General features: G+C 32.0%; 5 protein-coding genes and 1 non-coding gene across 7 annotated transcripts in view; 5 read left to right on the plus strand and 1 right to left on the minus strand.

Annotated features, from left to right (window-relative positions):
* Positions 1-275: 275 nt before the first annotated feature.
* Positions 276-2,599, plus strand: LOC109595991 (4'-phosphopantetheine phosphatase). Its single transcript, XM_020011439.2, has 5 exons — positions 276-490; positions 563-876; positions 927-1,275; positions 1,846-2,134; positions 2,190-2,599. The coding sequence occupies exons 2-5, from the start codon at positions 629-631 to the stop codon at positions 2,378-2,380; spliced, it is 1,077 nt and encodes a 358-aa protein (XP_019866998.1). The 5' UTR covers positions 276-490; positions 563-628; the 3' UTR covers positions 2,381-2,599.
* Positions 2,600-3,102: 503 nt separating this feature from the next.
* On the plus strand, positions 3,103-3,294 carry LOC126265460 (U2 spliceosomal RNA). Its single transcript, XR_007547942.1, has one exon. It is a non-coding gene; the product is annotated as a U2 spliceosomal RNA (small nuclear RNA).
* Positions 3,295-3,769: 475 nt separating this feature from the next.
* On the minus strand, positions 3,770-7,275 carry LOC109595989 (BRCA2-interacting transcriptional repressor EMSY). Its single transcript, XM_020011438.2, has 5 exons — positions 6,992-7,275; positions 6,759-6,933; positions 6,352-6,708; positions 4,780-6,218; positions 3,770-4,049 (listed from the first exon to the last, which is right to left on the minus strand). The coding sequence occupies exons 1-5, from the start codon at positions 7,050-7,052 to the stop codon at positions 3,961-3,963; spliced, it is 2,121 nt and encodes a 706-aa protein (XP_019866997.2). The 5' UTR covers positions 7,053-7,275; the 3' UTR covers positions 3,770-3,960.
* A 288-nt stretch (positions 7,276-7,563) lies between these two features.
* LOC109595992 (sperm-associated antigen 7 homolog) lies at positions 7,564-9,410 on the plus strand. Its single transcript, XM_020011441.2, has 5 exons — positions 7,564-7,700; positions 8,484-8,640; positions 8,695-8,866; positions 8,944-9,103; positions 9,160-9,410. Exons 1-5 carry the CDS (start codon positions 7,622-7,624, stop codon positions 9,267-9,269), a joined length of 678 nt encoding a protein of 225 aa, XP_019867000.1. The 5' UTR covers positions 7,564-7,621; the 3' UTR covers positions 9,270-9,410.
* A 1,977-nt stretch (positions 9,411-11,387) lies between these two features.
* On the plus strand, positions 11,388-17,628 carry LOC109596012 (serine/arginine repetitive matrix protein 1). Of its 2 annotated transcripts, none has more exons than XM_020011463.2 (8): positions 11,388-11,830; positions 11,952-12,041; positions 12,101-12,223; positions 12,277-12,447; positions 12,795-13,279; positions 13,422-13,892; positions 15,833-16,060; positions 16,122-17,628. In XM_020011463.2, exons 1-8 carry the CDS (start codon positions 11,816-11,818, stop codon positions 17,497-17,499), a joined length of 2,961 nt encoding a protein of 986 aa, XP_019867022.2. In that variant the 5' UTR covers positions 11,388-11,815; the 3' UTR covers positions 17,500-17,628. The 2 variants fall into 2 exon arrangements, with proteins under 2 accessions (XP_019867022.2, XP_019867023.1); XM_020011464.2 differs by having other exon boundaries at positions 11,390-11,830; positions 13,419-13,892.
* Positions 17,629-18,367: 739 nt separating this feature from the next.
* LOC109602828 (four and a half LIM domains protein 2) overlaps positions 18,368-27,128 on the plus strand; it is a 126,186-nt gene continuing 117,425 nt past the window's right edge. The window contains exon 1 of the mRNA XM_049966733.1: positions 18,368-18,575. Within this exon, the coding sequence (XP_049822690.1) occupies positions 18,534-18,575 (42 nt within the window). The 5' untranslated portion in view covers positions 18,368-18,533. The remainder of the gene's footprint in view (positions 18,576-27,128) is intronic.

Below are 27,128 nucleotides of genomic sequence, written 5' to 3' on the forward strand. Positions count from 1 at the left end.
GACCATCGTTATCCGTTATATAAACATTTTGTTGTTCATTCTGAAGCTGAAACCATCAAAATTATCTTATTAATTTTACTCTCATTTTAACAGCTTAATAAATTCCAAAATGTTGGTTTAACCAGATATATGTTAATTAAGTGAGTTTAATTAAAATAAAATATCTATTAATATATATTATTTATTTTATTTTTGTATCTAGTGAGTGAGTAGTAACACTCACACTCGCTTTTTATTTTGAAGTTTCATTCTACATTTTAAATGTCTACTAGTGACAGTTGAATCAAGTTGGCGCAAACATGAAAATCACTAAATTTTAAACGTCAACCTGGAACTTAGCCAATATTTTTATAAATATTTCAACAAGTTGTATTTGGTGCACATAGTCGCAAACCAGCCCACTGATTGCGGAAATGCCTGCTTCAAGATTATAATCCCGGAACCACTAACAGACAATAACAACCGTGACAAAGTACAATAAACTAGTGAGGTAATCTAATAGCTAACAGATCAAAACAAACAATAGAACATATGATTCCAAACTAAACACTGATAATTTCAGATAATTTTGTTTGAAGTATCTAAAGACAATTCCATACAGACCAATGCATCAGTTTGAAAACTAACCATGAATGAGAGTGTGAAATGTGTTTGTCCTGTGTTGAGGAACCCTGAAACCTACAATCCTGACACCGTCGACTTGATTAACAACGCAAAGGAGAGAAATTACTGGCTGCCATGTTTAGAACAAATGGTGAAAAAATTCGTAAGTAAAGCTGAGAGTCTCAATCCTGGAAATCCACTTGCTAAACAACAAGCTGAAAGAAGTTACGAAGCTTTCCACAAACTCATTGGCGAATTGGCCCAAGACCCACGGTAAGTTTTTTTGACATTTATTAAAACAAACACTAACGTTTCAATTTAAGAGTTTTGAAGTCTCTAAGTGTTCGAACATTGCTGGACTTCAATGAACAAACACTCAGATCCAACAATTTCAAAGATGCCTGGTACACGCAGAAAGAAAAAGAAAGTGACCTGGCTCTATTGGAGTTCCAGGATAGAATTAATACAATTGATTCGATAAAAGACTTCAATGAGAAATGGCTTGATTTGTGTAAAGGAGTGTTAGCTGGTAATGTATTTGACTGGGGAGCCAGAGCAGTAGCCGATATATTGGAGCATTCACAAAACTTTGGTTTCAGTCAAGCATTGAACACTATACAAAAAAGACCTTGGTTTAGGGATGATTTAGATAACTGGATTAAAAAGTTGAAGGTAAATAACTTAAATTCTTTGTAAATATTTCGTCATTATTTAGTGGAAAATCAAAAATCCCTTATGATTTATGAATTTTTTACATGGTAAATTGCCAAATCATGGTAGTACTCTGATGTTATTTTTATCAAAACATAACAACCGAATATTATTTTATAAGTAGTAACGTCAACAGGATATGAACTTTGATCTCAGGAGTTGTATGTTTAATAACATTATTTTGGTTGTTATTTCCACATAAATATTAAAATACTTTATGCTCTATGTTTAATAAAAGAAACAATAAAAAGTATTAATTATACTATAATAATATTAAATGTTTGAGTGACAAGCTATTTTTTATTGTTCATAAAGACGCACACCCAGTGTGATGGTCTAAAAAAGGTAATTTTTCAAAGAAAACTACTGCATCGTTTGTTTTAAAATTTGGAGGATACATTTGTGGATAAATAATGAATATACAGTCACTAGATAAAAAAGATCCTCCACTCCATTTCAGTGTTTCTAAATTTCACACTAGGTGTGCTCCTTAAATATGTATTTTACAATAAAAATCAAATATGTTTACAGAAGAGTCCATATAATACTGCGGTAATATTCGTAGACAATGCAGGCGTGGATTTTGTTTTGGGCATTTTGCCACTGGCAAGAGAGCTCATTATTCAAGGAACGAGAGTGGTGCTGACAGCTAACTCATTACCAGCCCTCAACGATGTCACCTATCACGATCTGAACATGTATTGTTGTCGGGCTGCGCAACACTGTCCTATTTTGAAACAGGCAATCGCCAATGCGCAGTTGATCACCGTCGAAAACGGACAGGGTGGACCCTGTTTGGATCTGACGCAGCTTTCCCCAGGTAATGAAGAAAACGAATTGTTAAATTAATTATTTAAATAATATGTAATTCGTAGATTTGTGTAATTTGATGGAAGATGCTGACTTAATAATACTAGAAGGAATGGGACGGGCGGTCCACACGAATTTATATGCAAAATTTAAAATAGACAGCGTGAAGATGGCCGTTTTGAAGAACGAATGGTTGGCGAACAGTCTTGGTGCCCAACAATTTGCAATTATATTCACTTATGAACCGGCAATGTGAGTCTTACTGTACCTGAAAGCAATGAATATTGAAGTAGCTTTAATAAAACAGGGTTTTCTTACTCAAAATATTTTATCATGGTTTTCAGTTCTACGTGTTTATATAAGAAAACTCACTGGTTTTTTTCTTGATTGATTTTAATTCGAGGACTTTGTTCTTGTTAGTATGTGATTTTTGTTGCCACTTGTAATTTTATGTAATAAATGAATAACATATTTTCATGATTTTTTATTCATCCTGACACGGGAATACACTAATAATAATTGAATTTTCATCTTGACACAAAAAAATATTCATGCTTATACTCTTCTGTGGTTCAATAAATCTTTTATAGCTCCTAATATTTCCTTCAAATTGATTTTAATGTGAATGCGAATTATGCATTTTGAAGGTCTTCCTTACTCGTTCAGAATTTTTAGTAGCTTCCACTTGTTTCTAACTATACGAATTATGCATTTTGGAGGTCTTTCGTGCTCGCTCAGAATTAATAACAGCTACTTGCCTTGTAATTCTCCACTTTTGACTATTATTAGTTATAGACTATTTAATGGAACAAATAATAAACAACATTACAAAATTAATGTTTTAAAAGATAAAATTTATTTTTTTGGCTACTATAATTAAATGTAACAAAGTTACCAATAGATGTCGCCAGTATATTGTTCTCACCGACGTTGCTTCTAAAAATATTCTTATGAGGTGGGAAAATAGGTTTTACCGGTATCGCTTCTCGGCCCTATGGCTAAGATCAAAGTGTAGTATCTGTTCTTATCAGCTTAATATCTGATACGCACCGCATGCGGTGCCAGTATATTAAACTGATTTTTGGAAATTGATGGAGGGTTAGGGGCTTGCTCCACCTCTGTCGCGGGTTGACCCGGTATTGCAGTACCTCCGGGACCGGCCCATAAAAATTAATCAAACACAAAAGCTTTTCGGGATTCTTCTTAAATTCACTCCCTGGAAATTGTTAATAACAGCTTGTCGTCTAGTGGGCGCCCCCCATATATTATGGTGTTTATTGTATTCATCTTAACTTGTTTTCCGGAGGGAGGGAATTGATGGGGGGTGCATCATTTGAGAATACAATTCAGGTAACAAAAATCACGTCACATTCTGTGGTTTAAAAATAACCCACCCGGTAGACTGATAATCATACCGACAGATGTTCATTTCAAAAGTTTTTATCTGTATATTTGATAAAAATTGTTCGTTATTGAAGTATTCGCAGTTTTTAAATATTCCTGATGTTATCTAGTAATTTACGTAGTACAATTTTCTTCAAGTAAAATCTTTTATAAATTCCAAAAATCATGTTACATATTTAAAATAACTTACCTTAACCATTATAGTAAGAAATTTATTTTTAAAAAATACAATTAGTTATTGAGTAAACAATATATTTATATATATATATAATTATATACATTTTATTTTTTTATAAAAAAAATATACGACAGACACAAATAAATATGTTTTTGTTCAATACTACAACACACATTTAATATTCACCACAATGGTTTAAGACTTTATAAACCAATTACTCAGAATTACAATATGTACATTTACAATAAATAAACTCAAATAACTTCATTCATGAAAATAGAATTACTTTCGAAATCAATTACACTACTTTCTTCAAATTCCATCTTCTCTATAATTTCTGAATCTGAAAAAAACAAATATTTTAATAGTGACTTCTATTTTTTTAAATACACAGTGATTTACTGCAATTACCATATATATAATGTAACATACAGTGGGGTTAAAATTTATTAAAAATATGAGTTGTACTATTGGAAATGGATACCTGTATCAACAATGTTTATTTTTTATTATTGTATGTCTTGTAATTGGTCAATTATTTTATTCTTTACTTTTCAATGGACAATTATAACAACCTTTTACGTGATTGTCTTTCTTTGCTCTCTGTGAATTTAGAAGAAAAGAAAAACAAATCGATAATTGTGATGGATAAGTTAAAAGACCAAAGAATCAATGTTTTGTCCTCCCAATCCCAATTTCCAGACATCAATTTTATAGATAACATGGGGATCACGTCAAGATTCTTAAAAAAAATATAAACTTGTAGTACATTCGAAAAGTGGTCGAATCTATGCCACTAAGATTATAAAACAAAAAGGATATTATACAAAGTGTTAACGTTAAATTAAATAATATAGATATAAGATAGATAATTGCTATATTTACCTCCCATTCAATTATATAAAAATATATATAACATTTTATGGAATATGAATATAGTAGTTTTTATAGTTCTGTATATAAAAACTTATCAAATTAATTTTATTTTAACAGTTCACAATTATAGTTAAAATATTTAACATTTTAAAAAGTTGTTATAATAATGTCCACTAATATATACAACATATACTTACTTTGCAATTCAGAAGACTTATCCGATTCTTCTTGCGAATGAACCGTTTCCTCTGATATTACATTATTATCATACAGTATTGTAGTTTCAGTAGTCCCTTCATATATCACCTGTTTATCATCTAGCATGTCAAGCTGAAGGGAATTATTTTGTTCACTACAATTCTCTTGTGGAATCTCCAACTCATTGGACATGTCCAAGTCACAAACAACATGCACTTCATTTAATGTCTCATCTTCAAATGGTTTTGCTAAAAAGTTATCACAGTCTTCTTGAAGCTCAGGCTTTTCTGATGAACCAAATAAAATTTCGACCTGCGGCTTTTCTGATGAATCATACACAATTTCCTTTTCAGATTTTTCTAATGAATTAGCTGGAACTTCTTGTTCTTGTAATGAAGTGCTTTCATGTTGAACTTCAAATTCTTCTAATGAATCACGTTTTTTCAGTAAACCATCCTCAGATTTTTCCATTAAATTGTACTCAGATTTACTCACGGTTGTTTCAAGTGGATGAACCTGTATTTCCTCTGTTAAAATGTGGGAGTGAATTTCAGCCTTATGGGTTGAATCATACTCTGGTTGATGATCTCTATGTTTTAGTAATTCATACTGAGGTTGAATGTCAGATTTTTGAATTGCATTATTTGTATATGTGTAATGACTTACACAATCAGTTTTTACAGTTGACATTACAGGTGGAACAGATTCCCTTGTTAATGTTGAGTGTGTATTCATTGAATTCATTATGTACATCGATGAAGTAGTGGTAGGAACTGCTTTACCTACTATTTTACTTCCAAATGGAAGGACTTTGATGTTTGCTTTTGAATGCAATACTTGTAATTGTGATAATGGTATAACTTTCTTAGTTGCTGGATTCGTTCTTACTGTCACCACTTTGTGTTTGACAGAACTTAAGTTATTGCTGTTTGTTGTTGGTGCTTGGAGTGGATTTGGATTAGTTGCACTTACAATCTTGAATTTTTCAAAGTTCTTCATGGGCAAACTCTTAACAAATGGAATATTAAGCGTTCTCTGCAGCACACTGTTGGAAGGAACAGTTGGTGAATTTGATACAACAATCAATTTTTGTCCAGGCTTTTGAGGAGGTTTCTTGGGAGCAGCAAGTTTTAGACATTTTTGGTGGTCATTGCTAGTTCCTGGAATAGGCAATGGTTTGTAAGTCATGTTTACTGGCTTACTATTTAGTTTATTGTGAGGTGCCTGATTTTCATTAGAAATTCCAATTACAGTGTTTTGTTCATTTTGATTCATATTATTTTTACTTGGGTCTTCAGTGGGTGATGGAGGTTGCAAACTGATATTTTGCAAGACATTAATTTTGGGATGCATCACTGCAGCACTCATAAACATTGATTTTGGGAGTTCCTGCTCCTTCAATTTACAAGATTCTTTACTTTTTAATTTTGACCTTTGTCTGAAACAAATTAACAATTTAAATATAAGTCTCACAAACTGACAAATCCTGTGTTAATTTAATGTGACTGATTGTAGAAGAGAATATTAAGACCTCAACAATTTTTACACTAAATTATTGTTTTTTAACTTACCTATAAAGTTGTTGTATTTTACTATTTTTAGAAGGTCCTAACAGATGTTGTGCTAAGCAACTACTGCTTTCTCCTGGTGATAGTTTCCTCTTTTTTATATCATCCATTTTTGGTGGTTCAGGCATCCGAAATGGAGGCTTACCACTATCAGTTAAGGTGAAACTATTTAAATTAACGATTTTTTTCTGATCTATACATTGTGAAGAAGGTATTTGATTGTTCATATGGTTTACACTTTCAGCAACTTCATCTGCAACACATGTATATGCTGTTTCTGGTGTGTATCTGGCAATTAATGGAAATGCTCTTCTTCCTTCTTGTGCCCACTCATCTATGGTCTCACTTTGACCTGAAACACTAAATATAATGTTTATTACTACTAGTTATTGATATAAGAGGTAACCTACTGAAAAGCAACTGTATTAAGCCTCTCATCAGTAATGGCTCTTCGAATCTCAGCATTATGTCTTTCCTGGGAAATGTTCAGTATAATTCCAGTATCATTTAGTAGTTTCTTCTTGTCAGAATTAAGAGAACCTTGGGCTCTAAGAGCTGATACTAAATGAGAATATGCCTCCAGTTCTAGAAGAAAAATTGGCTTGTAAGTATGATTCTTGGCCAATCAACGGTCTTATCTTACCCAAATTTCGTAAATACTGAACCGATTCTTCTTTAGACATGTTCACCATACTTTGCCACATTTTTTATTGGATAAGTATGATCTATTCAGTTATTAAAACCATACTCTCTAACTCAGGCAGTTTTGCCCAATAAAACAATTTACGGATGTGGGAGTTAACGTGTAAGTTAATGACACTTTCTTTTATCGAGATAATATCAAATTGTTTTAAAACATTATGGAAAATAATATAAAAATGTTTCTTTTCTTTAAAATTATAGGATATTAAATTAAAAGTAAAGTTTGACAACCAACATCGACAACAGCGCCAACTAGGTATAAACATTGAGTTACATCGAATTGTCAACATCGAACTTTTTTGCTTTATATATATTTGTATAGAAATTAATATTTGATCTTTAAAATAAGGAAATTAGATCATTCATGTGTGATTATTTATGTAATAGAAAAATTTTATACAATCAATAAACTAATTTTACAAATTTATTTTTATATAATTTTATGACATACATGTGTAGATGTAAATACATATTTAAATTTTAACCTATGAAAAATAGTTCATAATATCGCTTGTCATATTTGACATTTTAATTATCAACCTTATCTATTTTTAATAAAATTTATTTCAAAATGGATTTGTTGGGTTCAATAATGAGTTCAATGGACAAACCACCTTCTTTAAGTGAGGCTGAGAAAAATCTCATCAAAAGTAAGTTGTAGTTTTGAAAATGGAAAACTGTATATATGTAATAATAGATTAGCTACATAATTTATTTATTATTAAAATGTCAATTTTAGTTCTTTGTTTAAATATTAAAGAATAATATAACAACATAAAATTAGGCAGAGAAATTAAGGTATAACAATTTTTTCACAAATTTATTTTTGAGTTATCTAATAAGACAGATTATTATAACCATGTTATTGTTGTCAAACAAAATTTATACTACTTATAGACAAAAATTAAATTTTAAAAATAATAAAAGAAATGGAACATTTTTTAGATGGTTGTATTATATATTCAATAAATTTCAGTTGCTTAAATATTATTAAATTATTTTTGTAAGAATAAGAAATGGTAAATTTATATACAAATAAAGGAAATTTCAAAAGTTAATTGCAGTGTTTGAATGTCATTTGTATTTGTCTGTATCGGTTTCACGAATTATCTCCCAGCATATTTTTATCCTAAAATCCTTGATAATTTTTAATTCAACTTTTATTAAATCTTGATGAGTTCGTTCTCCTTGTTTATTGCTAGGAGTATTATTAAATGTACAAAATGTAAATTTTGATTGTGCTCATTCTTTGGCCAACCAATTCTGACTAATGTGCGGATATAATGTATATAAATTTTGAATTAAATAAATTAATTGAATTATGAAATATCTTACAAAATGCTTAATTTATAATTAAAAAGAAAACTACTAAATAAAAAATATAAAATTAAACTTTTCTTTTCTCAATTTATAATACATTTTTTGTATTATAGAAAAGAAGGCGGAAATTGAAAAAAATAAGGAATTAGAAAAAGAAAAATTGAACAGATTTAAGGAGAGAGTCGAAACAAAATTCGATAACTACTTCAAAGATAAAAAGAATGTAATGTTAAAATTTGAACCTATGGACCAGATTTATCGAAGTATTGTGTAAGTTATTTAGTGATATGTCACGCGAAAATGCATTAATTTATTTGAATTTAGACATGAAGTCGCAGATAGTAAGGGATTACTTTCATATGCTTTTGGAGTGGATGGAGTCGATAGATACATAAGGGTATACAGAAAGGAAAATGCACCATCTGCAGATGAAATTGCGGCAAGGAAGAGAGGGGAGCCCTGGAATGATTTTATTCAACAACAATTAATTGAAAAGGTAATTTCAATTAATGATCTTGATTTTTTTACAGAGTCAAGAAGAAATAACTAAAAATCACATTTTTTTTTTAATAGAGGGAACAAGAAAGATTAATGGAAGAAGAGTATGCGAGAAACAAAAAAAATGTGTTTGTCCCCAATTATAATTATAAAGATAAATATGCTCATTTAATTGGACAAGAGGCAGCCCTAGATGCTGCCAAAAAGACTGAGACTAACCAAAGTTATGGATTTGGTATGAATATCATTTCTATGTGTGTTATTACATGTTTATATTTCTTTTTGTTATAGTACCTAGTAAGAACAAGAAAGATAGCCGTTCAATTGAACAAACGATGGCCGATATTAAGGCTAAAAAGCGACAAAAGTTGTGCGAAAACGAAGAAGATTTGCAACAGTAGATGCCTAATATATTTTTAGTTTACTGATAAAATAGAAATAATGAATTGGCTTAAATGATATTAAGAATAGCAAGTAAGAAAGAGATAGTTATTATTTACTTTAACATGTAACTTATTAAATAATAAACTCTGATAAATGAATTAATTTTAATTATATCTTGCATAAACTGAATTTCTTTAACAACCCCTCAAATATAAATTTAAAAAAATGTTTTTTCTCATAGTGGTAGCCAGAATTCAATAAAACGCAACAATATATTTTATAGTTTATTTAGAATAATTAATCTACATTCTTTCTCCCATTAATTAATTTTATATCTAAATCAAAATAATTTCTACTTGAATCATATTTTGTTTTAATTTAAATACTAACCTATTTTAAGAAATATCGCAAATATTTATGTTTACAATTCTTAGTATATTTGCAAGAAAGAGTACGTTCTATTTTAAGTTAGTCAAGTTATACAATTTTGTATGTGAAATGTTCGCGTTTTTTTCTGAACTGGTTTTTTTGGACTTTTTCTTACTTTCGTTAGACACATTCGACGACACCGCTCGGTTTCTGAATCGGAACGCAACTGCTGTGGACCCACGTGTTTATATATCTAAATACGATTACAATTAATAAAAAAAAATGGAAATTGGTAATCATATATTTTATATTTATTTTAAACAATTTTTACTATATATAACTTACAGTTATAGTACTACAAAATTTAAAAATTTTGTTATCAATAAAGTAATTAAAATTTATACTAATAATGAAACAAGGTAGTTTAAATTTTAGTATAATACGATATAAAGTCATTTATAAAGTAAATCTTTAGGTAAGTATTTATATTATATAAATATTTATAATCTACAACAAAACAAATATTTAATATTGTGTAAATAGAATTTTTTTGTACAATCAAGCAATGTCTAGATATGAATTTTTCCATATAAAATTAAGAGCTCATCTTTGAAGAGCATTTTTAAAGGTGCGTGGGAATCAAATTTTCAGTGTCGGAAGTTAAACAAAAATAGTCGATTATTTTGGTCCACAGAAATATACAGAAACTATTAAAATTATTTATTTTTATTTAGCTTATTTATCTTCTTTTATTTAATAATGTTAGTAATAAACTACTTTGTATAATTTCTCCTTCTTCTTAAATAACTTTAAACCTTTGTAATATGTAAATTAACAAACGTTTTATGGATATTAGTTTCTTAAAACAAAATATTTATTAAGAACAATTCAAATTGATTCAGAGTTTGAAAATAGGTCTGACTAATATTTTTAATAACAAAAATATCAATGACTGTGAATTCGTGATTTATATATTAATTTCAAATTATATATCAACAACAATGTTGGAGAATAGCACCGAGTATTCCCTTTTTTTTGTTTGGGGGACAAAGAGGGGAAAGTTTAAAAACCCCTCTCCGAGCACCGATCCGAAGATCATGGCCATAGTGTTTACCATGTATATACATGGGGGAAAGGAACGTATATTTGCATATACGTGGTATGCTGAACCAGAAGACGTGGGACTGACAAAGATGCCAGCCCCCTGTCAACTGGGTTCGGAAGAACAAATCCAATCTGAGGAAGATCCGAAGATCTTCCTGGGGATGGATTGGACTTGCAGGTGTTGGATCCGTTAGCTCCTCACTACCACTGGCTTGTGGAGCGGCATTGAGCCCCAGGACCACGACAAGGTGGATCCATCCTGGTGATAAAAAAAAACTTTTTTCATATTCCCAAGTTTATGTAATCCTATAAGAACACTTGCCAGTATTACTTAAGGAAAGAGTACACTGAATCATTAATACCTCTAGACTCTCCTTCCTAACCTGCGACGCCTCACAACTGTTTTCCATGCAATTACATACATATAAAAGTCTATTTTAACAGAAACTGAATTTTTCTTCTAAAGTTTCTTAAGTTATAAAAGTAAAAAATTTTAAGGAGCTTTTCTGCTTACAAAAGATCATAAATCAATTCCGAATTTTGTTGTAGTGCTATAATTAAAAAGATAAGCAAATAATTTAAATAAAGACGTAGTACGTAGGTCTTTAACTTTTTATAAAATAAGAGATGTACAAAAAATAAGTCATTATGGCAATGCCGTATTATATGTGGCAACATAGCTATATCTTCGCGCCTAGATATATGTCACTGTTATAACATTGAGTTGGTACTTCTTAGGGATTCTTCTTCTTCTTTTCCTGCAGTTTTCATGTGTAAAGCCGACTGTTAGTATATTCATTGGTTGACGCTGCGCCATTTTGTATACCCAACATGGATGATAAATGTTGATTTCATCAGTTTGTGTTCACATAAAATCAGAATCGACTCCGAATAATAATCACAACGGCGGTGTCGGACAGACGATAAGTTCGGGCATCGGAAATAACAAACTATGAAGTTTACGCCACTTATTGTATAGTGTAAATATCATTTACCGGTACGCTTGTACATTTCGGTGTCGAATTTAATTTTCACCCAGTTAATATATAGTAACTAAGTTTTTTGTTTAATTAGCCGGACCACTGGATATATGATTATGTATACGGTAAGTCGATAACTGAAAATTTCATTTGTGCATCAATATTATAAATAGCCTAGCATGTCAACATCAACGAACTGCGGTGTTTAAACATTTAAACATAATGAATCAAAACTACATGTTTCAGGGAACGAATACTGAACAGGACAACCGCTTCAGCGATAAGGAGAAAAAACTCCTTAAGCAGATGAAGTTCTCAGATTGCTTAAGCCAACGGGTAAGTTCACACAAACATTTCCATGTAAGCAATTGTGCTCATGCTATTTTCATTGACAGGTTGATATGTCCAAAATAAAACTGGACGTTATTAAGCCGTGGATTCAAGACAAACTGACTGAGATCCTCAAAATTGACGATGATGTGGTTGTCGACTTCGTTTACAATCAATTAGAGGAAAAGGTACGTATTTATTTCTTAAACTATGAGTGGGTGTTATAGATTGTTTTTTGCAGTATCCAGACCCTAAAAAAATACAAATTAATTTAACTGGGTTCTTACATGGAAAAAATGCCAGGGAATTCATGGCAGAACTTTGGGCCCTTCTACTGTCTGCCCAAGATAACCCCACAGGAATACCAGACTCACTGATTGATTTAAAAAGAGAAGAACTTGCCAAGAAAAAGGTACATTTTCAATTTATACTAGTCTTAGGATTTAAAACATTTTAGTGAAGATTCGAGTGAAAAGGGTATTTTGGTTTTATAATGTTGGTAATTTTAGTTGTCACTTTAGGTTAGGTAGTTATAAAATTTGAGTTGCTTGAATATTATTGTTTTTTTGTTAGTTTGTTTTGAAAGGATTGTTAATTTACATTTAATGGAATATCATTTTAAGAATAATTCAATCTTAATTACATTTGAATTGATGTTTATTTGCAGTTGAAAATAGATTTATAGTTTAGTGAGTAGCTGCCAATATTTTTTATTAATATACCCAACTAATATAATCTTAAATGTTGTCTGTTTTGTAGGAAATAGAAGAAAAGAATCGCGAAAAGGAGCGTGATAAGGAACGGGACCGTGACAAATCGGAAAAAGACCGCAAATACAGAGACAGATCGAGATCAAGGCGCAGCAGGTCCCGTTCGTCCAGACCGAGCAGGCGGCGTTCTAACGACCGTTCCAGTCGGCAAAACGACAAGGGCGGCGGTGGCGACAAGAACCGTCCCTCCAAGGGCCGCGACGCCAGATCCAGGAGCCGCGACAGGAACTCTGTCAGCAAGGACAGAAAGTCGAGGAGCCGCGACCGGAAGTCCCGCAGTCGCGACAGAAACAAGAGCGGTGATAGGAAGTCGAGGAGCAGGGACAGGAAGTCGACCAGCAAGTCCAGGAGCAGGTCCAGGTCAGCGATGGAGAACGAGGTCAAAAACAACGGGAACATCAGTCCTGGGGAGAGGCCGAATAATGGACGTGAAGGGTCCGAGAAGGCGGACACCAACACCAACGGCAAACACAGGTTGGTTTTTCGTTATTGTTTTGTTCAATGTTTTTTACTTGCAGAGAATTTGTGAAAGTATTGTCTTGAATTTTTAATGACTAGTCCGCAGATGAGGTTTATTTAAAATGCTTAGTTATCCAACGAAATTATTTTATAGCAGTTCCGGAATGCCCGTCTCGAAGCTGCAGGCCAAACTGATGTCGCTGGCCGAGAACTCGTCGAAGAACTCTCGTTCCCGCAGTCGGTCGCGGTCTCGTTCCAGGCGCAAGTCCCGGTCCAAGTCGCGTTCGACGAGCCTCTCGAAGTCCCGTTCGCGGTCCAAGGAAGGCGCCAAGGAGAGACGTCGCTCACGTTCGAGTTCGGCGGGATCGAAGGTGGGCGCAGGCGGAGCTGGAGACTCGTTCGAGATCAGGAAGAAGGAGGAGAGCGTGCAGAAGAAGCGGCATTATCGGTCGAACAAGGACAGTTCGGACAGCGAACCGGAGGGCAGACGAAAGAGAAGTAGGAGCAAGTCGCCGAGGAGGAGGCGCAACAGCAAGGACAGGAGTCCCAGAAGGAAGAGGAGTCTGTCGAAGAAGCGCAGCACTTCGCGTAGACGGTCCGTCAGTCGCAAGAGGAGTTTGTCCAGAAGGTGGGGGATACTTTTAGTTTGCCGTCAAGGCTACTTTTCTACATATTTTATAGCCTTTAATAGATCGAGTTGCTCACGTACAGTAGTAATCTTGGAATTAATTCACTAATTTTGTTTTTACGGACGCTTTTTCCTTCGCAAATGTTGATCGAATCGTAGATACGTTACAGGTGTCACGATATCTTCACATTTTGTAGCTTGTCTGTCTTCATAATACCAATTCTTTCAAGAATCTTCTCGTTTATTAATTATTCAATGTGTATGGCTTGAGTATAATAATAAAATTTCTAATTAAATTGATTAAGCAGTGGTCACATATTATAATCTTGGCCATTTTATATTACAAAGTATTTAAACTATTCTACATATTGAAATGCAATATAATTAATTCACACCAGAAGCCAATTAACTCTTTTTAGGGTTAGTCTTTAATGACTCATTTTCAATATTATTTGACTAATCTTAAAGAGAATTTCTTAGAAATTGGCAACAGTTTTCACATTTAAAATCCCTAAATCATGTGTCAATCGGGACGGCCTCACCTAACACAATTCGTCCCGCCCATAATTAAAGTCTCTCGACTTTGGGCATCATTTACAACTAACTAACCCTTCTGAAGCCCTGTGATATCACTCGGTGACTTCAGGCTGCTGCCAACAACGGGTTACCCGATCCAACCAGGTCACCCACTTCTATCGATTGCTCCGTCGCTCCGGATGCGTCTTCTACCACCCGGAGGTGCCGAGCTACGCCGCTCATCGACACCGTCGGCCGGTTGAGACCTGACCATTTAACCGAACAGGATCACCGACTCATCGGCATCTTTAGAAACATCAACGTCAACCGTCCACACACACGCTCACCAAGACTGCTGCGCCCGACTGACGTGACCGAACGTCTGCCCAGGAGGAACGCTAATACACCGTCGACCGACTTCGAGTGTCTACTGCACGCCTTGCCACGGAACGAGCACCTCCTTGGCCAGCAGCTCACGGACACCCCCCGACGGATGGAGCGACTTCCGAAGGACGACCCTAGGGACGTGGACCGGAAGCCGGGGACACACACGCGTAACGGAGCGACGGACTACATCTCAGCTCAGGGACGGCGCAGCGCCTACTACACGGGCGGATGCGGATTTGAGAAATTGTTTCTCAGACGCCGGCGACGACGGTTGACTGATGTGGGGTTTCTTCAAAGCCTTAGATCATGCCCAAGGACTTGGATAAGGCGAGTCCCGTGGAGATGGTCAGTACAAGAAACATATCAAACATGAACTTGTATTACTTTTCTCAGATTATCTCGATAGTGGAGTCGGGATGACAACTTTCAGGCACTGACCACCAATGTTTGCCAAAAGGAAGTTACATCATTGCATTTTTGTGTTTTAAGTTCAAATTAGTTGTTTTATAATTGTTACTGAATTGCCGCATAGAAAGTGTGGTGAATAATTCCAAGATTAGTGTTTGAAGAAATCATGCACCATAAGTTTATTCATTTTTATATGTATTGTAGCTTAAATATATGAGGTGTGTACAATCAACTCTTGATGTAGTTTGGAGGAAAATGCTGAAAACTACTTTCTGAAGTGTTTGGAATAGAAATGTGTACAATAAGTGTGGTAATCTTATAGTTGGCTCACTTTTATTCCAAACAATCTCTTAGATAACATTTTTTATTTCTCTCAAAACTACGTTTTAGGTTCTGCTTCTCAATTATCATATATTTGTGTTATTTATGTGATATGGGATTACATCACGATTTTCGTCATTATTTCAAGATAATACTTTACTAATTCATTCGATTAAAATTAAAAAATCCGTTATATTTGCCTATTTAGGTTGATTCTAGAAGACACTGGTTAAACCAATTCATCTGCGCTTCTTACGTGACAATTTATTAATCAATTATATGCCCGTTATCACAGATTTTCCTTCCAGACGCAGCCTGTCGCGTAAGAGAAGCGTGAGCCGTCGCAGACGCAGCCCATCACGGGGTCGCCGCAGCACCCCACGACGACCGAGCCCCCGCCGTCGTCGCAGTTACAGTCGGCGCAGGAGCCCGAGCCGTGGACGCAGAGGCAGGCGAAGCAGGAGCCGCCGCAGTCCCAGCCGCAGGCGCAGGAGCATCAGCCGTAGGAGGGGCGCCAGTCGTGACCGACTTGACAGGTATTTTTGACCTTAATTTAATTCTTTAAAAACAGGCATTAACTTGACTTTGTTGTTGTAGACGTTTTGGGAGAAGGAGCCGCAGCCGAGACAGACCCTACCGCAGGCCGTCGCCACCACGGGACAGAAGACGGTCTAGATCGCGGGACCGTCGCTCGCGGTCCAGGCATCGCAACAGCCGTGACAGAGGCAGCGTACGAAGGAAGTCGCCGGTCCGTCGTTCTTCACCCAGAGAGCGCGATCATCCGCGCAAGCCCAGTCCTAGTCCGGTAACCAGGAACGACAAGCCACGCACAGAGAGGGACACGTCGCGTGACTCACGGCCTACACCAGCTTCGAAGAAACCCGAAAGCAAAAAGGAAGAAGTGACTAAAAAGTTGGAGGAGCAGCCTAAGGTTCGCGAGGAGCGGGTGGAGAAGAAGCAGGAGGAGAAAAGGAAAATCTCGACTTCTGAAAGTCATCCTGTTGTAGAGGCTAAGAGTAAGGAGAAGGAGAGGAAGAAGTCTAGGAGCATTAGTCCGGAGAAGAAGAAGGGTAAATATCCCATTCCGCCGTACGGACCTCCTAGATATTCAAGAAGTCTGTCAAGAACCCCATCTCCGTTCATCAAGGCTCACGAATTCCCACCCAAAAAGCAAACGGCCGCTTCAGTAAAGGAGGACAGAAAGAAACACAAGGAAAAGGTCGAGGTTAAGCCGAAGAAGGTTTCCAAGAAACCTTCGAAGAGCGAGTCTGAGTCGTCCAGTGATTCGGAAAGTGACGAACCTAAAGAAAAAGAAAAGGACAAGAAGAAATTAAAACTGAAGAGGAAGCCTAAAAAACGTGATTCCAGCTCGAGTGACAGCGAAGCAGAACACTCGTCGAGGAGTAAGAAAGAGCGGGGTAGTAGTGTCGAAGCTGACAAGAAGAAGGTTTCTAAGAAGAAACGGGACAGCAGCGACGAAAGGTCGAGCAAGAAGCGACATCAGAGTTCTGATTCGGAGGATGACAGGAAGGCGCGGAAGAAGCATCGTTCCATTAGCTCTGAGAAAACTAAGAAGTCCAAACGTGACGATTCCAGCGACAGCGAATCCCACAAGTCCAAAAACAAGAAGAAGCAGGACAGCAGCGATGAGTCGGATAAGGAAAAGTCGAAAAAACATAAGAAAGATAGCTCGTCGGACAGCGAGGACGAATCCACTAAAAAGCGGAAGCACAAGAGGAAGAAGTCCGGAAGCGAGTCGGATGACGAATTAGAATCTAAGAAGAGGAAAAAGGATAAAAAGCATAAGAAGAAGAAGAAACACTCGAAGAAACACAAGAAACACAAGAAGAAGAAAGCCGACAGTGATGATTCCGACAATAGTGACGTAGAAGTTATTAATGAGGACGAAAAGAAATTAAGGGAGAAAGCTCTTAAGTCGATGAAGCGGCAGAACTCAAGCGACAAGTCTGAGTAATATTTTGTTTTATAGTTTAACTAATTAAATAATATGATTATAAGTAGGATTAATGAGTGATTTTGTGTATTGTTTTCTTTTTTGTCATCCATTCCGTATGTTGATGTCATAATAAAGTTATGAATGTGATTCCGATGTTTTATTTCATTAAATTTTATCCAAAATTACCCATTATTTGAGACAAACCTGTTTAGTTTCAAAACAAGGTAGGTGAGACGACTTATTGGAAAGAGAAAAGAATTTTTGTTTATTTGAATTTTACATAATGAAAAGTACTACAATAAAATATAATGAGCAAAATTCTTAATATTGGATATAATTAACTTTAAAATGAAATTCTATTGTTTATTTAATTTATATTTGTTATTTAAATATTAGTTTTTAAATTAAATAATGTTTCTTTGAATATCTAGAGGGGAACCCCCTAGAATCTACCTTGTGTCAAAATCGAAATAGTTTATTGCATTTAATTACAGTTATATATTAGAGGATAAAATTAATAAATTAATCAAACAGTATTGAAATGAAATTTAGGGAAATATGAAGAAACAATAAGTTTTGTAGCGTATCAAATTCAATTTTTTCAACGTCTAAAATGGTACACAACAGTTTGGACATGGTAAAATAAACTAAAAAAATTAAATTACTCCAACATTACGTTGTACAAAATTCGCTGACCATTATTTTTTTAATTAGCAAAATGCGCTCCAGAATAAATAGTCTTTTCAAATAAGTGCGCGTCATTACCGATGGATGTCGCCCGTATGCACACACCGAATCAACAAAAATCCTAACCCAATATGGTGAAGAAAATATCGATTCCCTTCAGTGTTTTGGTGAGTGTCGCACGGTAGGTTCCTTTCTGTTTTCAGTTCTAACCTATAAAAACTTTTTCTTTCAACTTATGACTGAAAACTTTAAATGTGTGGTGTCTGTTGAATATGTTATTTTATGTTAAGTGCTATTGTTTGTATTTTTTGACTAGTTTGTGTTTTTTTGTGTTAGATTGTTTAATGATTTTGTAATTTACGAGAATGATTGCCCAAAGGACGCCCCAGAAATATTTTTCTGTTGATGTAAGTAGAATTTTATCGTTTGTTTTCGTTGCCTCACTATGTGCATGTGTATTTTATGTAAGATTAACTTATTATTTTTTTAAATTTATATTTGCATAAATACCGGCTTACGCCCACACTCCAAACAACTTGTTACATGTTTATTGTTTATTTAAAAAATATCATTCCTTTCGTTTAATAAATATATAAATAAGTAAATTAATAATTCGTCACGGTTATAATAAAGTCAGGAATCTTCATGGAAACAATCCAAATTAATAACCAAAATTAAAAGACATTCAGCCTGAGCGAGTTTAGGCATTCACTAAACTACGAACATAATATTGATTATTTTTTGTGAAAAACTGCCAAGACATTCACCTTTGGCGGCGTTACAAAACACCCGATTCGGATTTGCGAACGGCATTAGCATGACGATTTTAACAAAACTACAGAACTCGCGTGTCCGCACAAACCGGGATTTTAGAAAGCACCGAGACATTCGAATTTATGTTGCGGGAATTAATTAAGTTAAGCGGAATGGAGAACCGATGTTGAGGAATATCGAATTAGATAAATTCTGTGTGTATTTCATGGTGAAAAAATTCCATGGATTTCTGTAAACGTGTGTTGTTTATGGGTTATTTTAATATTTACGACATTAGAAATCATTCATGAGACGTTTTGATTGTCGATTTTAACTGTTTTACACTTTCGGAATATAATAATTCATTAGGTATATATTAATTTCTACTGGTGAGTCACTTTGCAGATTTTTTATAATTTTTTGGCAACAACATTATCCTTGAAATAACTCGAGAATGGGGACGAAACAAGGGTTTGCCATGATAAATGCCCTGACGTTTTTGAGGCTTAACTTGTATATTTATGATAGTTATTTATGAAGGAGGGTTGGGTGTTAATAAAAGTAATGGGTCTAATTGAAGTGTTTAAAACGACTTTTATTTGTTTTTGCTTCTGCCCACATACTAATTTAATTATACTTAATGTACCACACACAATTGATTAAATTTTCAATTCGATAATGGATACTTTAGATACTAATTAATATAGATATGTACAATGATGGTCATTAATATAGAAACTTTTTAAAATGTTGAGTGTTATGGCCACAACTATTTTATTTAATGTGAAACGTTATAAAATATTAATTTACCACAGTTGTTTTATAGTGTATCCTAGAAACTAATACAGTCGAACTTTGGTAACTCGTTATAAATGTGTATTTATGGTAGAAGTATGATATAAGCTAGATATCATAAAAGATACTGCTTAAATACATTTCTTATTAAAACTATCATTTTGAAACCTCTAAAATATGTAACTCATAATAAAATCAACATCATTGTTATGTATTATATTAAGCAAAGCTATAATATTAATGCAAAAAAAATCAGTTATTTGTGTGAAAGGATTTTTATTTTCAAAAAATCTACTTTTAAATCATTCCAGAATAACTTTGTCGATATTTTCATACATAGGTTTTCTCACACAGGCTAGCAGTAAAATTTAACAACAATTACCACAGTAGGGGTTGTCTTTAAGACATTTAATTTAGAAAAACCATAATTGAATCACACAAACTTTTTGTATAGTCTTGTCCTTGAAGGATAATATAAGTGGAAAGTCACTTCTAAATAAATCACATTTATTCTCCACACTAAAAACTACCCTTCCTCACTGTTTTGTTGTCGAAATTTGGCCTTCACATTCTTATTTGAAAACAAGGGTTTGTTGAAAGGTCTGCTATCATACAAATCCTTATTCACTAATTTTCTCACAGTCCCTATACATCTTAAAAACAACTAAACACACATATTGATGTGATTTGGTTGATGAAAGAAATAGGACAGGATTTACAGTAGAGGTCATTATTATTTTATTCAAAGTGAACTGTTAAAATAATTGCTAGAAAATATCTTCAAAATTCTTCATACATTATAACTAAAATTTCTTAAAAACTCACCAAAGTTTATCAAGAGAATCTTGTTCTTTTAGGTTTTGTAAAGAATATGAAAAACATAATAGTTTAAAAAAATATTCGGGGATGTAGAAAATAGGTCGAAAAAAGGGGGTTCTCTAGAATCTACCTTAATGTGTTTTAATCGAAATAGTTTATTACATTTAAATGCAGGTATATATTTTAGGATAAATAAATAAATTAAATAAATTTAAACAGTATTGGAATGAAGATTGGGGAAATATGAGGAAATATATATAATTTAATTGCTGTTTTATACAGTATTATAAAAACTACTATATTCATATTCTATAGAATGTTACATATATTTTTCTGAATTGAACTGGACATGAAGAATTTTGAAAGGTATTTTTAATGATTAAAACTGTGTTAATTTATTTAACATTAACATTTAGTGTAATAATCTTTTTATTTCATAATTTTGACCCATCTCCATGGCTTAGACTCGACCATTTTCTAAATATACAAGTCTGTACTCCTTCAAGATTCTTAAATTGCTGTGAGAAGTTTATTTAAATTTGTAAAATGTCGAATTTAGTTATAAACATGGTCCTCCATGTTTTGTGTAGGGTTGATATTTGAAGATTGGGACTGGTAAGACAAAATATTGATGCTTTAGTCTTAACAAATCTTTCACAATTTTGGATTTGTGTTTGGGATCGCTTTCATGTTGAAACACATTTATTAGGAGTATCATTTCTTTTACATGTGGAAGCAAATTGTTGTTTAATATATCCCTATACATAAATTAGCCAGAAAGTATAATATTTCCAGTCCTTGAACTAATTTCAATAAGTCCCATTTCCTTCAGGATTTCGACAGCATTTAATTAGAGGTGTGTGTTTCCTAATTAAAGTTCCATTACTATCTTAATATGTGCTCTTTCTCTGGTCGCCATTGTATATTTACCCAACAAAATATTGACCATTTTTTTAACTTATGTATAAATAACTTAAAAAATGTAATATATTTTTTAAAGTGGACACATCACATTTATTTTGTTTAAGATTCAATTTAAGTATAAACTATTTTGATTAGGATCGAAATGAATAATTGGAGAAGGAACAGGTTATTATTATTAACATTAACTAACGTGGTCACCACTGTATGTATGAAGGAAAACAGTTATACCTCAATGTTTAGGTTACTCCCACAAATTCGTGCTCATTAAACATATATTAATAAAAAATACAAACAGTTTACATTTACAAGTGTTGAATTCAGTGTAAAGTTTTATATTGGCGATGACATCATTTCATTGCCATAACTTTGTAATTAACTAATTAAAATAAAGTACTTTCAATACATTGTCAGTTAAAATATAACCAGTATTTTTAGATTCATTTTCTTATTGTGTGTTTAGGTATTTCCTGACATTGTGTCATTCATATTATAATCTTAGCATAGACAATAAATATCCAGTACATACTCGCATAACGCAATAAAAATGTTAGGGTCTTGTTTTACACAGTGAAATTTACCGATATCTTATTCTGGCACAAAGCCAGAATGAAACAATGTTTCCTGTTGCTTAAGCAAATAAATAACAATTAAGGCTTTCGAATTTATATCTCATTTAAATTAATTTCCTGATTAACACTGCAATTGTGATCGAGATTTATTATAACGAGATTGTATCTGGGATTTTTACCTTCCATTATTAGTTTAATGGTGAGGGCAACATTTGCATAATGAATTGTACCAGACTCATAAAGGAATTCTGGTCTTTATTGGTGTTTTATTCAAGTGCCACGATTAGAAAGATGGCATCAATACAAATTGATTTATGAATTATTGATTAATTGACTCTTTAATGGAGTGAAAAATTTCTGCATATTTATTGTTGTACCTCAATATTGAATACTATTAGAATATTTTTATTATTTGGAGGTCGTTTTCTGAATTATTTTTAGAAGTCAAACCGCATAACGTGACTGATATGTTTGATAGCAGCAGCTTAACGGAATTTTTATGAAAGAATTTATGATTTAAATATAATGATGTAATTTTGTTGTAAAACTGTTTAAGTTAAATTAAACTGTATTTTGTGCATAACATTTCTCAAAATTGTGACACAGAAAACATTGTATACCTTGAAAACAGACCACGCCTTTTCCAAATATTTATTTTTACAACCACTGACTCACCACTTACTAATTACCTCTCAAACATTGTCAAGATTTTGAGATGGAAAACCTCTAAATAGGAACAGATGTTCGGATTTTATGGTCGTGCCTTTTTGTTAATAATTTTTCCTATAACCAAGGATTACCCGATCCCCATTGACCATATGGTCCGCGGTTCAATATTCTGTAAGAGAGGCAGTTAAGACACTTCACGACGGTCGAGTGGTGGAAAAAATCCGAAGTGCAGTGTCATCGAGAAGTGGAGAACGGTGTTGCATTTTATAATCTTCTGGGGGAATTGGGCCGTAAATTAGAGTAGTTTTTGTTTGTATTTTGGTTAATTTATCCACCTGTATTGCATTAGCTGTGTGCCAAATAAATGAATTATGGTAGTGTGATTATATGAATTAAGGTGCCAGCTCAGGTGTGACTAATTGTAATAATTTTTTAATCGGGTATCAGTTCTCCTAAATTATAATTATAAAACGTGTTGTAATTTACATAATATGATATGCTTTAGTAATTTATGTAAGGTGTAAAATAGTTATTTGTCGATTAGTTATGTATGGATTTTTGCTATGAACTAGTTTAGATTCTTCTGTTTTTTAAGTAAGCACTTAACTAATACTACAGACAGCAATGTGGTGTAATTAATATTCATAAATTATCAGTTGATTTATTATAAAAAATATATAGTGTAACAAATTTTATACAAAAATATTGAATTTATTTTTAAAATATATTTTATGAAATATAAAGTTTTTTATTTAATACCCTTCCTTATTAAAGTTTCGCTAATAAAATTGAAATAATTTATACTGGAGACCAATATAAGATTGTCGGTCCAATTTTTGAAACCAATTTTTCAATGTACAGTGGCGGAAAAAAGTATGAAATATTTTAAAAAATTGAATGGGATTATTCATATCTCTTGTAATGGTGTTAAACGAATTCTCTAGTTTGTATTTACCATCCGGTATACTAATATTGGTGCTCATCGTTTTTGATTAGGTCTTTTTATCGGATACGTTTTTCGACTTGGAAAAAAGTATGGAATATTATTTTATTTGTGGTCAGTTGTTCATAAATTTCTAACAATTTCGTAGTAATGCCTAAACACGTTTACTTTCCACTTCACTTTAGGAAAAGAGTAGTTGAACTTTGCGAAAGTGGCCGAACGCAATGTGACGTGGCAAAAACTTTGAATATTACTCAGGGAGCTGTTTCAAAGATTTTGTGTAAATTCCACACTCAAGGTAGTGTTAAAAATCGTCCCAAGTCAGGACGTCCATGAAAAACCACTCCCAAGGTAGATAAATTTATAAAAGTGCTCTTCTCAAAAAAATAAATATTTTGATTAGTATAAGCTTTTTCTATATATAAAATATTTATTAATATTTTACCAAAAGTATAATGTAATGTCAGATTATTGGTAAAAACTCTGTATAGTCATTTTATTTGAAATTACGTGCAAAATTTAAAAATCCAAAAATCTAAAATTGAATAGGATGTTCAATTAAAAATTAAAAAGTTGATACCACCTATGAAACCGGAAATGAAAATTTGTTCAAAGTAAATTATAATATCTTCAATATTAATTTTCAATATCTTTGTTGACTATATTAATTAATATTCAAATATATTTTTGATTATATATTTATCTTGAATTATTATTATTTGTAATAATTTTTCCATCACTCAGGATTAAAATGTTTATTATCAAAGTTTTTTACAGAAATCGATATTTTTCATATCTTATACATTTTATTTTAAATTTTTTCTTTAATTATTTAATTTATATTTTGTACACATAAAAAATATTTTTATACGTAATTTATATATTATTTTATATACATTTCTTATAATGGTTTATTTAAATAATTCGTAATTGTTAAAAATAATATTTGTTTTTATCACTTTATCAATTTTATAAAATAAATATTATTGGTTGTGTGACGTGTTATTTGATTTAATACTAAATAATGTTTTAAAGTTGACCTTTAACATATTTAATGACTATCATGTTATATGTTGAATTTTTAAAATCTTTTTGAAATTTTTTACATTATTTCATATTTTTAACATTTTAATATATTATTATTATATTTTCATAATGTATTAGTTTATTTAAGATTATTTTATACATATTTATATTAAATTGTATTATATTATATACATTTTATATATTATATTTGCGGTTTTTTCAAAATAAATTTATTTTTTATAAGAAAAATGATAATAAGTAGTAATTAGCATTTTTTTTAGTATTTGACATTTTTTTGTAATTTATTTTTATTTTCATAATATTTTATAACTTATTTTCGAGTATTTTATTATTTGTATCATATAATTATTAAATTTGTTTTTTTTAATAAATTTATTCTTTTATAAGGAAATAATATTCAGAGATTGGGTTAATATAAATATCTATTTGTCTATTATATGATATATGATATTTTTAACATTATATTATTTTTTTTTCATAAGAATATTTTATAACTTATTTCTGAGTATTTTATTTTTATTTGTATCATATGATTATTAAATTTTGTATTTTTTTTTAATAAATTCAATTTTATATAAAAGAAATAATATTTCGACATTCAGCTAATATAAAAATTCGTTTGTTTGTTATATGAGACGTTTTATATAGTGTATATAAATAATATTATATTTTATTTTTTATAAGAAAAGTAATATTTAGACATTCGGTCAATATAAATATTCTTTTGTCTATTAAATGACAACATTAAAAATCAGTCAGTTTTGAAATATTTCACATTATTTGATATTTTAACATAATATATTTTTCTTTTTATAAGAATATAATATCTTATAATTATTTAATTTTGTTTTTTCTTAAATAAATTATTTTTTTTTTACAGTATTAAATTGATTTTTTTACAGTATTATATATTTTTAACATTTTTATTTATATTATATGATAATACAATTTTGTTGTTGTATAAGTAAATTTAATTTTTTATAAAAGAAATTATATTCAACCATTCCGTTAATATAAATTTGTATTTATATATTACATTTGTGTTTACATATTATTTAAGTCAATTTTGAAAAAAATGTAACATGTTAATAAATTTTTATTTTCGTAATATTTTATAACTTATTTCAGAATATTGTACTTATATATTGTATGCTTATTAAATATTGTTATTTTTTCTATTTTTTACTATAGATTAGACTTTTTAACATGTAATTTATTTTTATTTGTATTATATGATAATGAAATTTTGTTGTTTTTCTTGAATAACTTTAATTTTTTATTTATATTACAGAATTTTTTATTTTTATTTGTATTATATAATACAATAATCAAATTACGTGTATGTTGTTCTTCCTATTACCTATTAGGCTTTTAAGCATTGATTAATAACATTCCAGAAACCACCGAAACATCAAGCATAGTCTTACCAACAAATGAGGATATTACATTTCACAATTTTACTTTAATTAATAATGTCAAGGCACTAAGTATCTAGATAAAATAAATGTATTAGAATTCCTGATAATCGATCAGCATTTCCACACTGGGTTCCGTATACTTGCATCTGGTTACCCAATCTGGAGCTAGGTGCGCGTGACGTCACGGTCTCAGATGTCCATACATGGTGTACGCAAGGCGAGGAACACCTTGACTAAGGCCAAGTGGGCAGCGCACCTCTCGTCTATGCCTCGATTGTGTTCGACGTACTGTCAAGTTACAAATCCAATCGTTTCCATCCATTATCCATTGCCCATTGTCGCGGCGATCAAGGAAGAGGCGAAGGAATGAATTTATTGTTCGTCATCAATTCTTCAATCTCATTACTTCCTGGTTTTGTACTTTCCATACTAATATAAAATAGCAAAAAAAAAACATAAGTTACAAAAGTAAAACTGTATAATCCCGGTAGCAACAGCGCTTTCTAAACATTTCGATGACATAACTAGAGCAATGGCTCCGATTTTAATCCGCCAACACATTATGATGGTTAAAGGAGCTAGTCATCCGTGCACGAATACCAGGAACATAGAAAATAGTCAATACGATTTTGCAAATACCTCCAGACAATGTTAATCGATCCGATGTGGTGCAAAGGCGGAACATCGTGTATCGCGAAGCCGATGATTTCAATGACCTCATCAATTAACAACTATATTTATTAATGTGACTCATTGATGGCTAGTTAACTGAATAAAATTAATGGAGACGATGGATTTATTGGATTAGACGAGTTCGTTTTGTTGCCATGTCATAATTACTTGTTTATGCAATCGATTATGCTTTTATGAAGACTAATATGACATCAAGATGGGACATGACATGTTTTATACATAATATTTATATACAATTTAAGACCAGAAAACATTTAATGGCACTGCACTATATTTTATTTTTATGGTTATAATTTTTTTAATATTTTATAAGGTAATTAAGATTTTTTA

This window comes from Aethina tumida, chromosome 4 (assembly GCF_024364675.1).
Source record: "Aethina tumida isolate Nest 87 chromosome 4, icAetTumi1.1, whole genome shotgun sequence".
Classification (NCBI taxonomy): Eukaryota; Metazoa; Arthropoda; class Insecta; order Coleoptera; family Nitidulidae; genus Aethina; species Aethina tumida.

Bases quoted from the DNA above. Each gene is read 5' to 3' on its own strand.
- LOC109595991 (XM_020011439.2), top strand. From the start codon at position 629: ATGAATGAGAGTGTGAAATGTGTTTGTCCTGTGTTGAGGAACCCTGAA. The intron at 1,276-1,845 runs GTAAATAACTTA...ATATGTTTACAG, and splicing joins ACTGGATTAAAAAGTTGAAG to AAGAGTCCATATAATACTGC. The intron at 2,135-2,189 runs GTAATGAAGAAA...TGTAATTCGTAG, and splicing joins TCTGACGCAGCTTTCCCCAG to ATTTGTGTAATTTGATGGAA.
- LOC109595989 (XM_020011438.2), bottom strand. From the start codon at position 7,052: ATGTGGCAAAGTATGGTGAACATGTCTAAAGAAGAATCGGTTCAGTAT. The intron at 6,934-6,991 runs GTAAGATAAGAC...TTTTTCTTCTAG, and splicing joins TCAGTATTTACGAAATTTGG to AACTGGAGGCATATTCTCAT. The intron at 6,219-6,351 runs GTAAGTTAAAAA...AATTTGTTTCAG, and splicing joins AAAATACAACAACTTTATAG to ACAAAGGTCAAAATTAAAAA.
- LOC109595992 (XM_020011441.2), top strand. From the start codon at position 7,622: ATGGATTTGTTGGGTTCAATAATGAGTTCAATGGACAAACCACCTTCT. The intron at 8,867-8,943 runs GTAATTTCAATT...TTTTTTTAATAG, and splicing joins AACAACAATTAATTGAAAAG to AGGGAACAAGAAAGATTAAT. The intron at 9,104-9,159 runs GTATGAATATCA...TTTTTGTTATAG, and splicing joins TAACCAAAGTTATGGATTTG to TACCTAGTAAGAACAAGAAA.
- LOC109596012 (XM_020011464.2), top strand. The intron at 12,042-12,100 runs GTAAGTTCACAC...TTTCATTGACAG, and splicing joins CAGATTGCTTAAGCCAACGG to GTTGATATGTCCAAAATAAA. The intron at 13,893-15,832 runs GTGGGGGATACT...TTTTCCTTCCAG, and splicing joins AAGAGGAGTTTGTCCAGAAG to ACGCAGCCTGTCGCGTAAGA.